At 34.8% G+C, this 17,979-nt stretch overlaps 1 protein-coding gene across 4 annotated transcripts in view; it reads left to right on the forward strand.

The window, feature by feature from the left end:
• The first annotated feature begins 214 nt into the window (after positions 1–214).
• The window catches only part of itgb3bp (integrin subunit beta 3 binding protein), a 53,347-nt gene continuing 35,582 nt past the window's right edge, over positions 215–17,979 (forward strand). The window contains exons 1-11 of one of the 4 annotated variants that reach the window (XR_015492465.1): positions 215–284; positions 850–886; positions 1,745–1,811; positions 2,119–2,191; positions 5,755–5,833; positions 6,041–6,128; positions 6,288–6,344; positions 11,277–11,325; positions 12,652–12,709; positions 15,216–15,403; positions 15,907–17,123. Coding sequence is in view for 2 of the 4 variants with exons in the window: in XM_087254833.1 (XP_087110959.1) it covers positions 280–284; positions 850–886; positions 1,745–1,811; positions 2,119–2,191; positions 5,755–5,833; positions 6,041–6,128; positions 6,288–6,344; positions 11,277–11,325; positions 12,652–12,658 (462 nt within the window). In the remaining 2 variants the exon portion in view is untranslated. 4 annotated transcript variants of the gene reach the window in all.

Here is a 17,979-nt window from a genome sequence, read left to right on the forward strand (position 1 = left end):
GAGGTCGGGAAACAACTGCTCTCGATGGTTCTCATACAATATTTATGAATTCGGTATTTTGCTCCAGTAGTTGTGCAATAGGTGTGGCAGATAAACCCATTTTTAACCAAACAGTATTTGAAACCACGCGGTGTAAGTTTATTAATGTTATATAAAAATACTTTTGTAGTATGTAGAAAAGCACAGATGGGTGTTTCCGGGGAACTAAATTGCTGCCGCACCGCGCCAAACTACAAATAGACGACGGTTATTTTTAACGCCACAAGAGATAAAGATACAATGCCGTAAGTTTATCAATTAAGTTGTATCATGCTATATTAGAATTATTACCAACATTTCAACAATGCGATTTGTACACAATGACATGCCTGTACTTCGAAAAAAAGTGCTGTGATTTTACAGTAAGAACTGTAATACAACAATATTTAGCTTTCATTGATGCTTGCTAAAGTAATATAATAGGTTTTTTACATATCCAGGTAGTGTTTTAAGGCTACTTGATATAACTAACAAAGTTAGTCTAAACTATTTACGATCTGTGGTCCTCTCAGTTAAATGTTGTTAATATAACTTTATATGTTTCCCAGAGATGGGTTGCAGCTGGAAGGGCATCCGCTGCGTTAAACAAATGCTGGATAAGTTGGTGGTTCATTCCTCTGTGGCGACACCAGATTAATAAAGGGACTAAGCCAAAAAAAGGAAACTGAATGAATGAATGAATGAATGAATGAATAACTCCATATGTGCTGAAAACTTTTCTGATGTCTGTCTTCCTATATTTGCACATATATTGTTCATGAAAATCAAGTAAATATTTTGAGAGCCCTAATAAACTGCAATTTTCCACAGAGTGAAGAGAGCTCTTGATTTAGAAGACAAAGAAAATGTGAGTTTATAAACATTTTTCATTTAAGATAAGAAATGGCGTTTTCATCTTCTATTTATGCTTACTTAATGGTCTATTTCAAGGTGACAACAGTATCTTGGCATTAAACAGTGATGTTAATGCTCCACTTGTTAATATTAGTTGACATGAAAAGTACTTCTAAAGCATTTATTAAGTTTCAGCTAATTTCTACATGGTAGAATCAACTTTTGATTTTATTAATGTATTCTAGTTATTGTTTAATGGAAGTGAGCTAACATAACCTAAAAATATAAAGTTAGAAACTAGTTTTAACAAAGAATATTAAAAATAGTAACATTGTTTGCTAGTAAATATTAGTTAATACGGGGTAATACGAGGTAATACCGGGTCAAAAATAAATATATATAGACACACACAGACACAATGAAAATACATTTTAAATCATTTGTAATATTTATTAGTAAAAATACTACAAATAATGACTGAATAGGATTCAGATAAATGATTCCAAATCTGATAATAAATATATTAATAAGCAGATAACAAGAATGAAATATATACCAATGTGATTAAAACTAATAATGTAAATAAATAAATTTAAAAAGTAAAGTAAATAACAATAAATTAAGTGTAGAAAGTAAATCTTTGCTAATAATATTATGCACTAATTTATAATATAATAAAATATATTTTTAATTAATTATATTTTTAAAATATTCCTTTTACATTGTAGGATTTTGGTCTCTATTAACTAATGTTAACTAGTGGACATTATCATAAACCATGTCTACTTGTTTACTTGTTATTCAATAACATAAAGAAATGTATATTTCAATGATTTAAAGGATGTAAATGCTTTATATTCGTTTATTTTAGAGCCCAGCTAAGAGACATGTGGCAAACAGGAACTATTCTCCTATGGCAGGAATGACGAAACCTAAAGGTATCAGAAACCATAGCCCTACTGTGCCCTCAAAGAGCTATAAAACTCACATTTTAACCACCAGAAGATTTCTCTTTTTATTTTTGTAGTGATCAGACTAAGGTGTGTATGTGTGTGTGTTCCTTTCTGCTTTCGATAATCAGCATAAACAATCCCCAGCTCATGTCATGTTGTTGCTTAAATCTTGTACAGTAGGGGTCTCTCGCAATCCAGTGACATTGCATTTAGATTAGCTGTCTTTGTAGCCATTAATAATATCTTTGCTCATGCTGATTTGATAAATCGCTGACATTTAGTGCTTCATCAGCAGGTAATTCTAAAGCAGTTGGGAAGAAAACGAATCCTCCAGAAACAAAAGAACCCTTGACAGATGCTGAGAGGTAAGGATGTAGATATATTTTTTTAAACATATTAAATATTTCTATACATTTAATAATAATAATAAGGTACTAAAAATTATCACTTCATCAATATAAATGAACAGATATTAATATAAAAGAAACAACAAATAAATAAAAATTAGAACTATTCAATAATTAGAATAAATATGCAGTAATTAATGCAAAAATTCTTGAATAAAAATTTAGATAAATTACTCAAAATATGATTAATATAAAAAGCTCAAAATTACATATAGAAATATCATTTTAAACATTTCTATTAATTTCTATAATTTAATAACATGGTCATTTAAATTAAACGTACAATAAAAGAGTTTTTATTTTTTGATAAAGTAATTGGTTTTTGCTTTGATTCAACTTTTCAATATTTGAATGCTGCTGTTGTTACTACTTTAAGATTTTTGTTTTATTGTATTCTACAAAGCCCCGAGTGCCATCAAACCCTGTTTTTATGAAGCTACTAACAATGGTAGAAATGTAGCAGTGGAGAACAGACAGAAATTTCTCCTCATTACTGGATATTTCCTTTGTCCCACTTGGCTGATAGCCATTATGACTGATCAGAATTTAATGACAGGACATGGAGGGAGTTTCATCACCAGCCAAAAGCCTCGTTGATTTACATAGCACTAAAAATAGTTGGATAAGGAGAGTTTAAGAAAAGACCTATTTCCTTTCCAGCGCATACTAACACAGAGCTCCATGCGATCCATCAAGACAAGCATTAGTTTTGAATTTTATAGTGCAGTCATTTAAGAGGAAGCTAGTTAAATATATATAAAAACATCAATAAAGAGAGCGGCCTTATGATTCATTTAAGAAAGTATTCATTTGGGGAGTCAAACTTCTCCTGCAAAATGTAGAGGAGATCTGGAGTGTGATTGGACAATGGGCCTTGTATAAAATTTTGCCTCGTTAATATGTCTCCCAATATTGTTAAATGTGAATTAAAAATAAATGAATATCTTATTCTTAGTCAGCTTGTTCTCTCTTCACAGACTTAACTAGGAATATGGGTATGATATATTCCTATGCCATTACATAGCAAATATTCTCTAAGAATCTAATAATGTAATGTGATTATATATAATAATAATGTAATATATATAAGTTATATCTTGCAGTGGTGTATGCCGTATAATATTATGGCTTATTATGATTATCATTATTATTTTAATAATAATAATAATAATAAATTCAAATCATTGTAATAATATTTTACAATTTATGGTAACAGCTATTATTTAAAATTGGCTAATGCATTTGCTAACATTATCAGCTAATTTTGGCTAATGACTGCATTTTTAGACTAACATTTTTTCACAAAAAGATCTCAGTTCTCTAGACCAATGGACAAACACACCACATTAACTATCACACACTCGCTACTAGTGTGCTTCTCTCTCCCTTATTAGAGACGGAAGTGTCAAAATCTGTCCTATCCAGTCACCCTACTACATTTCAACTTGAACCGGTTCTGTCTCATCTTCTTCAAACTAATATAGCTTTGGCTGTCCCTGCGTTTACTTACATTATTATCACATCCTTTCACTCTGGTTTATTTCCCAATGCATTTAAGCAGGCTTAGATCACTCCACTATTTAAAAACTATTTATAAAAAAAAAAAAACCTCAAACCAAGCTATCATTACCAGTTACAGACCAATGTCACCTATGTCACCATTTATTTAAAACACACTTGAACATGTTGTCTTCAACACAGCCAGAACAATCTCCTGGACACTTCACTGAGACTGCCCTGTCGTGGAAACCTTTAAACTTACAGGGGGTACCTCTAAATCCTCAGTGTTCATCTTTCTGGATTTGGGATTTGTCTGCTACTGTTAACATGGTGAACCACCAAATTCTCTTAGCAACTCTCAAGACAATCAGCTTTTACCTCTCAGGTAGATCATTCAAGGTTTCCAGGAGGGGTGAAGTATCCGAGCCACAACATCTTGCTACTGGGGTGGCACAGGGCTCTGTTTTTGGACCGCTTCTCTTCTCCATGTACATGGCATCACTTGGATCGGTCATTCAGAAACATGTTTTTTCCTACCGTTGCTATGCTGATGACACCCAACTCTACCTATCGTTATGACCAGATGATTTGATGATGCTGTCCGGAAATCAGCAAATCTGTCAGATATTTCCTGCTTAATGAATGATCACAATCTTCAACTTCAACTTTATAAAAATCTGCTAAATCAATTTAGATTTGGTGGCATGGTGGCTATGTGGTTAGCAAGGCTGCTTCACAGCAAGGAGGTGGCTGGTTCCCGGCATGTTCTCCCTGTTTCAGCATTGGTTTCTTCTGAGTGATCTGGTTTCTCCAAAGTCATGCCATCAACTAAGTCATAGATCAACTAAATAGGCCTTAGAGTGTGTGGGTGTTTCCCAACATTGAGGGTTGTACTATCAGTCCTGGGTTGAGGTAGGAAGGTAATTAGCAGTGTTAAACAATTAGCAGAGTAATTGGTGGTTCATTCTGCTGTGGCAATCTCTTTTAAAGCAGGGAATAACCTGAAGGAATGTGAGAGAGTAACTTAGATTTGCCATGCCAGTTGTCTATATTTTGTTTCTCTCTGGTAATCTAAGTGCTTTTTTGGTTGATTTGGATAAGTGTTTGCTAACTGAATAAATGTAAACATTAATTAACCACAAAGAACAGCTTTGTAACAGTATATGTTAAGCTTCATTACACATAAAATCTGGATTATTATAGTTGAATTAAAAGGTGATAATTTACAGGTCTGATTTGTAAAAATTTGTTAATGGATTAGCTATCATAAACAAACAAAGAACAATATATTTTATTGTCTTTGTTTAAAATCATGTCTGATTTAAGTAATGTTAACAAATAACTTTTCAATTAAATAAAAGCATTGATGAAGATGAATAAATGCTGTAAACCAAATACATTTTCTAAATGAAAATAATTAAATCAATTATATAATTTTTTATACCTTTTTTTTTTTTTGGCTTAGTCCCTTTATTAATCAGGGGTAGCCACAGCAGAATGAACTGCCAACCTATCCAGCATATGTTTTACGCAGCAGATGCCATTCCAGCTGCAACCTAACACTGGGAGACACCCATACACTCTTTCACACTAATACACTATAGGCAATTTAGCTTGTTTAATTCACCTGTACTGCATGTCTTTGGACAATGGGGGAAACCCACACCAACACGGGGAGAACATTCAAACTCGACACAGAAATGCCAACTGATGTAAACTTCTGCCATAAGGCAATCGTGCTACCCACTGCGCCATCGGGACGTCTGTATTATTTTAACATTTTTAATTAATATAAAAATATAAAAACATTTATATTATTATCAACAATTATAATTCAATATTTTTTTAAATTTGAAATTGAAAGTTATTTTATTGATTTGAAGAACTCATTACTTAGTAATTAACTAAATAAACATTATTTTGCATTAATAAATAGAAGTTTGGTGGTAGTGTGCCAATATTAAAAAATTAAACTCTGTTGTAAAAATATACCAAATTGTTTTCTATTTTTTCCCCCTCAGAATTGTGTTCCTCAGGTCTAAGTTGCAAAAATCTCTGAAGGACCTCATGAAATACAGACAGCAGCTGGAAACGTTAGTGGTATGTGGTTTATATACAACAACAAGTCTATAAACTCATCAACTAAGACACTGACCAAGACACGACCCCCTCACCACCAGTAATTTAAATTATTGTTTAAATAATATGCATCATCCCTTTAAGGTATCCAACTGAAGTTGCATTACTTTAGAATGTTATTATTTAATAGCAGATTGTCCTAATATGAATGTGTTTGTGTGTGTGTAGCCAGTAGAGGGCAGTAGTGAGCTGAGAAGTCTCTTGCTGATGAGTCCTGCTGATCTGCAAACCGAACTCAAGAGACACGAGATTCTGTGTAAGAGTGTCTACTGTGTATACATAAAAATAGTAAATAACTTGCATCCCAAGCTCATACAATATACATTGATTTATTTGGTATTCATTCGCATTAAGAGTTCACACAACAAATTCTGTCTGTGTGCAAAACATAAAACTGAATTCCTTTGATTTGCAGCTGCTAAAATTGCATCTAGTCCACATCGAGCTGACACAAACAAAGGTCCTTTCCAAGGTGAGTGATTCTGGGAATCAACCAAATGTTTAGAATTGAATTATTTACCATTTAAAAGCATGAACGATAACACTTATCTTAAGTGGATATCCAGTCTTAGTAATTCCGTCAGATCAGATAGGAACCAGCACACAATTAGTTATGTTTGGTTATGTGTCCCGGACATCTCCCCATCACAAAACGGCCTTTGTTAGACTGTGACATAAGGATAAGTTATGTCCCATATTGAATTGATTCAAATTACAGTATGATGATTGTGACCCCATTGCTTTGCTTAAAAGAGCAAGAGAAAGAAAACATTTTGTGTTCCACTTATACGTGAGTGGAGATTGATTTCAAGCACTGAAGTTCTGCATCTTGGTCACATGGGGCTTTTGAATAGCCGTTTACCAGATTTGGTTTGTCAATGCGGCGTGTTCATAGACATTTGTCTCGACCTCAGCCAAATAAAAGCTCCTCTTTTTCTAAGAAAATATATCATTTTGCTAAGACAAACAAGCCAGAACTCCTCTTCATGGGACAGAATTAATTAGATTATTTCAAGCACACATTCAGCCCCCAGCAAAGCTGCACTTGTGATTCAGTCGCACAATGGCGATTTGTTGTAAGTCAATGGCCGGATTGTGACGAAGTTCAGCATGTTTTTAAGATAAGGTCGCCTGAAATTGTTTTAATTAGTCACACTCGTGGACCTCTGCGTACATGTTGCTTGAAGCTCGACACCAGAGGAATGTCACAATCTTGATCACATGGGAGAGCATGAAATTTATCAACATCGAGAACAACAACAACTGTACAAGAGTGTTTTCACATTTACGTCCCTAGGAAGAGAATTGACTCTTTGTTGTTTTAAGATATTAAAACGTACTTTGACGATGAACAAACTATTATTTCAGGCTCGGAATAGGATAGGAGCTTGTTTGTTTGCCAGTATAGGAAGTAAGGGCAGATTGAACCACTTTTTTTGTTAGTACTTTTATTGGTCTCCATAGATTTTTTTTACCCTTATGTAAAATAAGCACATTATTCAGCAACATAGAGTTGAATTTCGTGCTGATATATAAAATATAGATGGTTAAACCAAATCAAAACTATATATTATAAAATTAATTATATAATTAATTGTGAATTATATTTTTTATGTAGGAGAAATGGCTACTTTTATTCCACAAGGATGCATTTAAATGGATCAACAGTGATTTGAAATGTATAGTATGATTTTTTTTTTACTTTACTGTATTTACAGAGGATACATTACATTTATCAAAGATCTACTAAAATGTATCTTTCAAATAAAGGCCATTTTTCTAAAGATTGACATTTATTAGCATTTCAGATTAAATTTTTTAACAATCGTGTGAGACTAAAGAATTAAAAAGTCACTTTTTTACACTCACTGGCCACTTTATTAGGTACATACTGCTCATAACGCCAATTTCCTATCAGTCAATCACATGGCAGCAACTCAATGCATTTATGCAAGAACAGGAAATTGAGGCTACAATTTACACAGGCTGACCAAAATTGGACAATAGAAGATTAATAAACGTCTGATCTGATGAGTCTTGATTTCTGCTGCAACATTAAAAGGGTGGGGTCAGAATTTGGAGTTATTCATTCATTCATTCATTCATTTTCTTTTCGGCTTAGCGAAATGAACCGCCAACTTATCCAGCACGTTTTTATGCAGCGCATGCCCTTCCAGCCGTAACCCATCTCTGGGAAGAATTGGGAGTCAACAACATGAAAACATGGATCCATCTTGCCTTGTATCAACGGTTCAGGCTGGTGGTAGTAGTGTTATGGTGTGGGGTATATTTTCTTGGCACACTTTGGGCCCATCAGTACCAATTGAGCATCATGTCAACACCACAGCCTACCTGAGTATTGTTGCTGATCTTCTGATGGCTATTTCCAGCAGGATAATGTGCCATGTCATAAAACGCGAATCATCTCAAACTGGTTTCTTAAACATGAAGATTAGTTCAATTTAATCAAATGGCCTCCACAGGTGGAATGGGAGATTCGCATCATGGATGTTCAGCCGACATATCTGCAGTGACTGCATGATGCACAATACGGAGCAAAATCTCTGAGAAATATTTCCAGGACCTTGTTGAGTCTTTGCCATGAAAGATTAAGGCAGTTCTGAAAGCAAAATGGGTCCAACCTGGTTCTAGTAAAGTGTACCTAATAAAGTGGCCGGTGAGTGTATATTTAACAATGATTTTGTTGGGATGTGTTGGATTGTAAACACGTGATTGGTGGGACAAAATCAAATCATTTGCCCACAGGAAGAGATTGCGATTGTTGACTAAAACAAACATTATCACAGAAATTCAGTTAAGTATGAATCGCTTCAGTAAACAGGCTTCATTCATCAAACAGAGTATTAGAGTACGTCCTGTACAAATAACACATTTCATTACAGTGAGGTTTTGCTTTTCTTGTGACATTTTAATAGGGTTTGAATTCAACATCTAAAATCACCTTCTTCATTTGCATCATTGAATATTTTCTACTCTCACATGATCTACCAGATCTATTTTCTGCAGCAACATGATTAAGCTTTAAATAAATGATACTCCAAGACAAATAACATGGACACTAAGTAAATGCATTAGTAGCTGTAGATGTTAAAGATGTTAGCTGAAGCTCTCCTGGGACTCCATTGGATTTTGGCACGGATCACTAATACCCTGGATTTCATAGAGACACATCATTGCTATTAGAGTTTTCAAACACTCTGTGTCACTTGAGCCGTACAGGAGCTGGTGCGGATGACATATGACGGCGAGGATATGACACTACTCGTGTAAAAGCAAGCTGAGCACCAGGCAGCCTGATACCGCCAAGACAGCTGAGAAAATCCTCAAGGATATTTTAACTTTGACAGGCAAAGCGCTGAATCCACATCCCTAACGGAAGCCCCGGCAATCATCTAATGGCTTCCCAAAACCCTAACCTTGAGGCCAAAGGACAAACTCACTAGCAAGATGTTTATGACAAAAGTTTTTCCCTTAAGCTTTATAAAAAAGAGGCCATCCATTCTAAACAATCAGACCGGCTGTAAATTTTCCAGCTTATTCAGGCATTACCAAGTCCAGCGCCTTACACGTCGTACATGTTGCTGATGAGCGCAAAATGGAAAAAGAAAGAGCGCAATAATTCTGAGGCAAGTTTGTCGCCTGGGCCGAGGGTATTGATTATTTCTGTGTGGCGAGAGATTTGGAAAATTCAATTAAAGGAGCTGAGCAAAGGATTCATAAATCGGCCCCTGCCTCCACCTCTTCTACGGAGACATTGTTATGTTCTAAATCAATGTTGCACTTCACAATATATTTTCTTTGGAGCATGAAAATAAATAACATTTAAACAGTTCTGCTTACCGCTGAAACAAATTTTATCTTCACCAAAGCCCTCTCCGTCTTTGCGCGCTCGGCCTCCTGTACACATCAGCAAGGATTTTTATGGCACGTTTTCCATAGAAAAATCCTATATAATATGAATTTTGTGGTGACAAAATGAGAAGGAAGGGAACAGATCAGCAGTATAAAAATTGATCAGTCCTCAGATGGGGTCGAGCTGGGGGAGATTTGTAAGACAGCCTTAATAGACTGTATTAAAAATTCCTTAAAATGTAATAAAACAAATAGGTTTTTGGTTCTTGGCCGGGACGGGGGTCACAGACCCTACTAATACCGCATCAATCCTGGGCTGCTGAAGGATAAATGGGCTCTGTTTGGGGAGCATTTGACTCTTTTTTTGATGGAAAACACCAGCACAATTAAAGGCCTGCTGTATATTAGAGGGCTTTTGGTGGGGAGGGCCGAGTTGAGCAACTCTCAGCATGTGTTTCGGCTTTAATATGAATACTGGTTATGTCCACACACACGTCCTGCAGGAGTATGAGATGCATTTCAGGTCATTTGCATTTAGATCATCTTGCCGTGACAGCTGGAGCAGAGTCTACAAAATCTAGAACTGATGGTTTGATTTACCTGATAAGCTACATGTGCACTTGTCTCGCTTGTGTATATATAATATGATGTAGTCTCATAAGGGAGTAGTTCGCCTATATTAAACTTTCCCCAAGATGTAGGTGCCTTTTTTTCTAAAAACCCTTATACTTAGGGATTTTATAAAATGCAAATCCACAGCACTGAAAAAAAACAGGCAAGACAACATCAATACCAGTGGCTACCAGTTAAAACTGTTGCAAATAACGTTGCGCAGACTGGCCATTTTCCAGTCTATCCAGGATTTTGCAAGTCCAGGGCTTTTTGAGATTTAAAAAATATTTTATTTCAGTATATTTGTGCAATTTTATCTAAAAACAAAAATTGAAGCAAATATTGCTATAAGTTTTGAGCAAAGTCCATCACAAAGTCAGTCATTTTAAGCTGCAAAAAACAAACATTCCTGGGAAATCCTAGAGCAGTGGTCACCAAACTTGTTCCTGGAGGGCCAGTGTCCTGCAGATTTTAGCTCCAACCCTAATCAAACACACCTGAACAAGCTAATCAAGCTCCTACTTGGTATACTTGAAACATCCAGGCAGGTGTGTTGAGGCAAGTTGGAGCAAAACCCTGTAGGGACACCGGCCCTCCAGGACCAGGATTGGTGACCCCTGTCCTGTAGGGACTGATTGTCTTGAATAAGACGTCAATTTTCTGCCAGAAGCCACATGTATTCATTTTGTTTTGCCTGCATATGCTTTATTGACTCTCAAAGTCCTTTTAGCCAATGATTTGATTTCATTTTATAAATTACCAAAAAAACCACAGTTTCAGCTAAAAATCTACTTTAATGTTCTACTGAAGAATTAAGGTCATCAAATACTGGATGCCCTGAATGTGACTAAGTTAACAGCACTTTTGCATCCCTTTAAGCTTCAAAAACTATGCTAATTTATCTATGTTGCTTTTACAGGGTTAAAACAGACTGGTAGTTCTTCTGAATATCTGAATGCAATCTTAAGGTATTTATTATTTTGAACTTTAAAGGTTGTCACAGTACACTAATGCCTTCAATCTTATAGTTAACAGTAATCAGTAGTGTTTTGTAGTGGATTGCACATTTGTTTTGACTTTTTTTTTTTGATAGAGATAACATATTTCTTTTAAAATGCTTAATATATTTTTGCTCTCATATTAAATGACAGTTTTAATATAATATGTGTATAGTATGTGTAAAATATGTGACTATGTGTATAGTGAATAAAAGTGTTTGATTAAATCATATTTTGTTTTATTCTTTAAAATACTGATGGCATTTCTTTTTAATTTAAAATAGAAATGTTGACTTTTCAAGCATGGTTTATGCATTAAATAACAAAAGAAATGTATAATCCATTTCAATACCATACATAATTTTGCATTTTAAATTATTAAATCAGTATTTCTTGGAATAACCCTGATATTCAGTCAAAACAAATGAAAAGATTTGTTATTCTGACCAATAGTACATTTTTAGGAGGGAACAAATGCTCTAAATTACAATATTTTTATTTGAAACTTGGAAGAACTGTCAGGTCTTCATATAATAAACCAGATTTGACACAACATTTTACTTCAACCCATAACTAATGAATCCAGAAAAAAACTGCAAATATTTTTCTCAGCATAGTGTATACCTAAAAAATGTTTTGGAAATATACTGTTTTTACCAATTTTGGATCAAACATCTTCTGATTTATTGAGCAAAATAAACAATTACTTACCCCAAAACCTCTGACAGTTAGTAATTACTTAATAGTGAGATATTAAATATTAATTTAATTGTCACCTTATTAAAATACACTAAAGACTTACAAACATATTTTTATATGCACTGTTTTTCTGATTTGCATATAATTCTGTGCAGAGTTGCAAACAGAACGGGTCTGCTTTTGTCAGCGGCGCAGCTCTCTGTCAGCGTGTTTGATGTACACTGAACATCCTGTCAGTCTGAAAGCGCAGAGATGGTCTGAGGAGGCTGTCAGTCTTTTCACCGTAGTCAAAATGAGACAGCGCCGCCGACACATTGCCATCCCATCAGACGCATTTACATTGAATCCATTCTCTGAAAGCTTTTCCCCCCTTCGCGGTAAATCTGACAAAATGTTGATTCTACAATACACGGTGTGCTGCGTCGCTGCCAAAATAGTGTTCTTACTGCTGGCATACAGTCCCATTAGAGCAATGTATGCATACACACACACAAAAACACACACACATATTATATACACACAAATACAATGGATAAATGTATTGCAGATAGCAACAAAGAATGATGAAAACCTACACATGTCTCTTTATTTTGGCAGCCGCTGAGGGATCATTTCTCGATGTACGACATGGACGGCAGCTGACGTTTCGCTCAAGGTGGATCACGTAACTCTCTCTTTATCACTTTAGAGGCTGTCTGAAGGACAAAAGCTTAAGCTGACCAAAACAAAACACACACTTGTCACACACTTTGCACTGCTACAGTTGAGAACAACAAGTAAAACATATTTTAGCATTCAGCACTCTTTAGTCTGTTAGCTTTGGGTTCAAAAGAGTGCAGAAGAGGAGTTCAAAAGAGTTTATGTAACCAAGCATGTTAGATATGGTTATTTCATATTAGCACTGTCTAATAAAATTGTATCATGCATTCCGGTGGTGTGAATTTTACAGGAATTTTTAGTTTTTTTTATATCAACCTATTTCCTACGCCCTATTATGCTTTGCGTGATTTATTAGAGTAACTATTAGACCATAAACAATCAGTGAAATGTTTTTAAAAACTGGGTACAATGAGGTGTTAATATTCTATCAAAACTTTAATCATCGTTGTTACCAATCGTATGGAGGAAATAACAAATCTATTGTTTAAGGCCCATGTGAAATCTAAATTTATGATGTTTATTTTGCTGGCGCACATTGTTATTTTTTAGGTGAACAAATAATTTGTGCAAGTTATCCACTGACAACAATAAGTTTTGGTAGTCTTTTGTCAAAGTCTGACCATTTGCTTTCATGTTTGGAGTGATGGTCTTTCTCTGTTGATCTCAGTTTGATGGCTTAAGGCACAATACTTCTTAACCACGTCCTTCTTACTAGGGCTGCACAGTAAATTGTTTCAGCACCGTTATTGCAATGTACACATCCACAATAGTCACATCGTAGCATGTGCAATGTCTTGTTGTGATTATAGTCTGGGTACCTGTGGGGTCTTAAAGCCTTAACATGTCTGAAATCTCAAAAGCTAAACTTTAGGCCTTTAAAAGTTTTAAATCTACTGAAATATTGTGTTGTAGCAGGTCTTAAATCTTTTTTTAACAGGTTTTAATGTTCCTTTGTTCATGTATTGCTACCCATATAGCTGTCATTAACACCCATAAAATCACCAACAATTCAAAACTTTCATTTAAAAAGTTGCATTTAACTTTCCTTACAGTAATTTGTTTAAAAGTTCTCAATTTATTTACTGCTGAAGATACTGACATGATCTAGATTTTTTATTATTAAATTATTATTATTATTGTATGCTTGAATTAATTTATAATATTTTTTATAGAGCAAGTGAAAATCTTTTCCAACTGAAATACCAAAATTAAATCCATAGCATTTAGCTCTGTACAAGTCTAAATTTTTATTCATAATGGTCTTAAAAATGTTTTAAAATGTCTTAAATTTAACTTAGTGAAACCTGCAGAAACCCTGACAGTTGAGCAGGTACTGTAAATTAGTTTGTCATTGCAAAGTTTATCCGTAATGTTGTAAAAATGTATCACTTGCATGTTTTTAGACCTGTGATTATTAATAAGCCTTTCAAGAGAGCTTAAAAGCGCAAGAAATTCTGACGTTAATAGCATTAGATAACTAAGATTACTTATATTTAATTTTTATATATACACAATGAAGACTGTACAATGATAATTTGCATTTAAGTATTCAAGTTCTGTGTCTAAATACTATATGACTACTATACCAAGAAAATCAGAAAAGAAAGCACTGTTTATTTAATTTGCTCTTTTGCACGCATCTTGCTTGTAATTTGGTTAGTATGTGTTATGTAAAATAATCCTTATCAACTATATAATCCTTATTGACCTCACCAGTCAACTGGTGAAATTGTGTATACCGCAAAATATATTTCAGAAAAATAAAATTTATTAATATACATTTTTTCTAATGTGGTGCAGCCCCACCTCATATGTTAGTTTGCTTTAAGTTAATGATGCGGAAAAAGAAAGCCCCACACCTACACAGTGTTTTATTTCAGTTGGAAGTAAACTAGCATACTGAACTAAGTCTCAACAACCTCTGGTTCATGCAGACTTTAATATTATGCTCTACTGTCTATTGTGGTTGTTTACGGTAATACATTTTTTTCTTCTTTGAAAGATAACAATCTTACCTGCCACCTCAATGATGCAAGGAGAAATGTGAATAACAGCACAGCAAGATATTGCAAGCTTAAAAGTATAGTACTTTGCATTTTATTTAGCAATATTGGAGGTTGTGCTTATAATTATTAGTGTTTCAAACAGTTACCCTGAAGTTATTAATAAAGTGAGAAAATAAATCATATTTAAATGAGTACACTAAGTATACAGTATAAAAAAAAGTTTTAATAGATTGAACAAACTGAAATTGAATTATTTAAATTTACAGAAAATGTACTATCGTGATATACACTCACCAGCCACTTTATTAGGTACACCTTACTAGTACCGGGTTGGACCCCTGGAACTGCCTTAATCCTTCGTGGCATAGATTCAACAAGATACTTGAAATAATCCTCAGAGATTTTGGTTTATATTGACATGATAGCATCACACATTTGCTGCAGATTTGTCGGTTGCACATCCATGATGCAAATCTGTTCCTCCACATCTTAAAGGTGCTCTATTGGATTGAGATCTGGTTATTGTGGAAGCCATTTGAGTACAGTGAACTCATTGTCATGTTCAAGAAACCAGCCTGAGATGATTTGCCTTTATGACATGGCGTGTTATCCTGCTAGTAGCCATCAGAAGATGGGTACCATGTGGTCATAAAGGGATGGACATGGTCAGCAACAATACTCAGGTGGGCTGTGGCGTTGACATGATGCTCAATTGGTACTAAAGCGTGCCAAGAAAATATCCCCCACACCATTACCACACCACCACCAGCCTAAACCATTGATTCAAGGCAAGATGAATCCATGCTTTCATGTTGTTGATGCCAAATTCTGACCCCACCATTCGAATGTTGCAGCAGAAATGGAGACTCAACAGATCGGGCAACGTTTTTCCAATGTTCTATTGCCCAATTTTAGTGAGCCTGTGCAAATTGTAGCCTCGCTATCCTGTTCTTAGCTGACAGGAGTGCCACTCTGTGTGATCTTATGCTTATCTGCTTCAAGGTTCGATGTGTTGCATGTTTAGAGATGTTCTTCTGCATATCTCAGTTGTAACAAGTGGTTATTTAAGTTACTGTTGCCTTTCTATCAGCTTGAACCAGTCTGGCCATTCTCCTCTGACCTCTGGCATCAACAAGGCATTTGCCCCCACAGAACTGCTGCTTACTGGATATTTTCTCTTTTTCAGACCATTCTCTCTAAACCCTTGAGATGGTGCGTGAAAATCCCAATAGATCAGAAGTTTCTGAAATACTCAGACCAGCCCCAGTCTGACACCAACAATTACATTCAAAGCCACTTTCTTTCCCATTCTGATGCTCAGTTTGAACTGCAGCAGATCAACTTGACCATATCTACATGCCTAAATGCATTGAGTTCCTGCCATGTGATTGGCTGATTAGTAATTTGCTTTAACGAGCAGTTGGACAGGTGTACCTAATAAAGTGGCCACTGAGTGTTAATCGTTATCAAGACACAAGATGTCACAGTGTATTAAGTGATACAGCATGTTTTCTCATACTGCCTAACTCATGCATAATAAAAATATATTAATGAAAATTATTAGAATTATTTTCAGTAGACAATAAAAAAAACCAAATAACTCAAGATGAGTGTTTTTTCAGAAATAATATAGATACAATAAATAGTATATTAAATTCTAGACTGTAATAAGAACAAAAATAAAGTGAGCTCAAAAGTGATTTTCCACATATATGTCTGTGATACTGATGTCACTTTAAAATACAAATAACATTATTTTTATGAAAGATAAAAATCAGAAAGCCAAATGTACCTCTCACTCCGTTTTCACTATATTGATTATTCATAGAGTATCCTTATTGTTTGAAGTGATAGTGATTTGTTTTAGATTTTTTCCGTTCAACCTTAACAGTAGACGAGCAGAAAAATGTAGATAGTGTATCTTAGAAGACAGACATACCTAACTGGTTCATTCTCTCCTATTTCAGCGAATGTCTGTGTGTGTGTGTCTCTGGACACGCTCGGGTTGTAACACACTAGCCCCTTTGTGACCTGATAACATTTATAGTTGTAATGGATTTTTTTTAATGGCCGTCATTAACTCGCACAAAGAGGGGTGAAAAAGATTGCTTGTACTTTTTTCCCCTTGGTATTTCAGCTTTACAGCATTATGTTCCGATATGTCTGCTTCCATCATTTTTGTTTTACAGCTCATGAAGTCGAAGCATTTTAATGCGAAGCTTTAGGATTAGCCTCATGTCTTCAGTCAGTGGTGAGATGATTCCTCTGTATTAATGATTCTTTTCTTTCATTTAGTACTTGAACGAGAAGTGCCTTTTGCTTAGAGCTACGTGATTAATTTAAGCCATCACAGTATCAAAATGTACTTGGTTGCAGCTTAATTAAATATTTGTGATGTTTGATAAATATTTCATAAACATTTTAATTTAGCACTTTTATTATTTTACAGTGAAATATGGTCGTTTTTTTTGGAAATAACCATTATTAATATTAATTCCTTATATTTATGTAGTGATTTTCTGGACTCTCAAAGCGCTTTACACATTTTTTTGGGGAAATCTCATACACCATTAATGTGCAGCATCCACCTGGATAACACGACGGCAGACATCTTGTGCGAGACCGCAGGACCCCGTGTTTAACGTCTCATCCAGTAGATGGCACATACTGAGCAGTATAGAGTCCCCATCAATATACTGGTGGTTTGGACCCACACAGACCACAGGTTGAGCGCCCCTGGTCTCACTAACACCACTTCCGGCAGCAACCTAGCTTTCCCATGTAGCGCAGCCCTGCTTAGCTTCAGTAGGCGACCATGTGAGAGTTGCAGAGAGCTAGCTGTTGGTATAAATAATATTTCGGTGGTTAATATTAGTTAAAGCATTTACTAAAACAAACAATGGATGAACAATACATTTATTACAGTATTTGTTCATGTTAGTTAACGGAAATAGTTGTTCGTTGTTAGTTCACGTTAACTCATAGTGGATTATTTAATGTTAACAAGCATGAATTTGCATTTTAATAAGGTATTAGCAATTGTTGACATAAGATAAATAAATGCTCTACAAGTTTTCTTCATATTTAGTCCATTTTAGTAATTACATTAATGTAAAAACACTAATGAAACTTTATTGTAAAGTGGGACCGATATTAGTTTGTCTTGTGCTTTGTTGAGCATTTTCATTTTATAGCTGCTGCCGTACGACAAGATAAAAACGACTATTATTCATTAATGCTCAATTTTTTAAACATTTAC

This window comes from Danio rerio, chromosome 6 (genome assembly GCF_052040795.2).
Source record: "Danio rerio strain M-AB ecotype USA chromosome 6, GRCz13ab, whole genome shotgun sequence".
Taxonomy (NCBI): domain Eukaryota; kingdom Metazoa; phylum Chordata; class Actinopteri; order Cypriniformes; family Danionidae; genus Danio; species Danio rerio.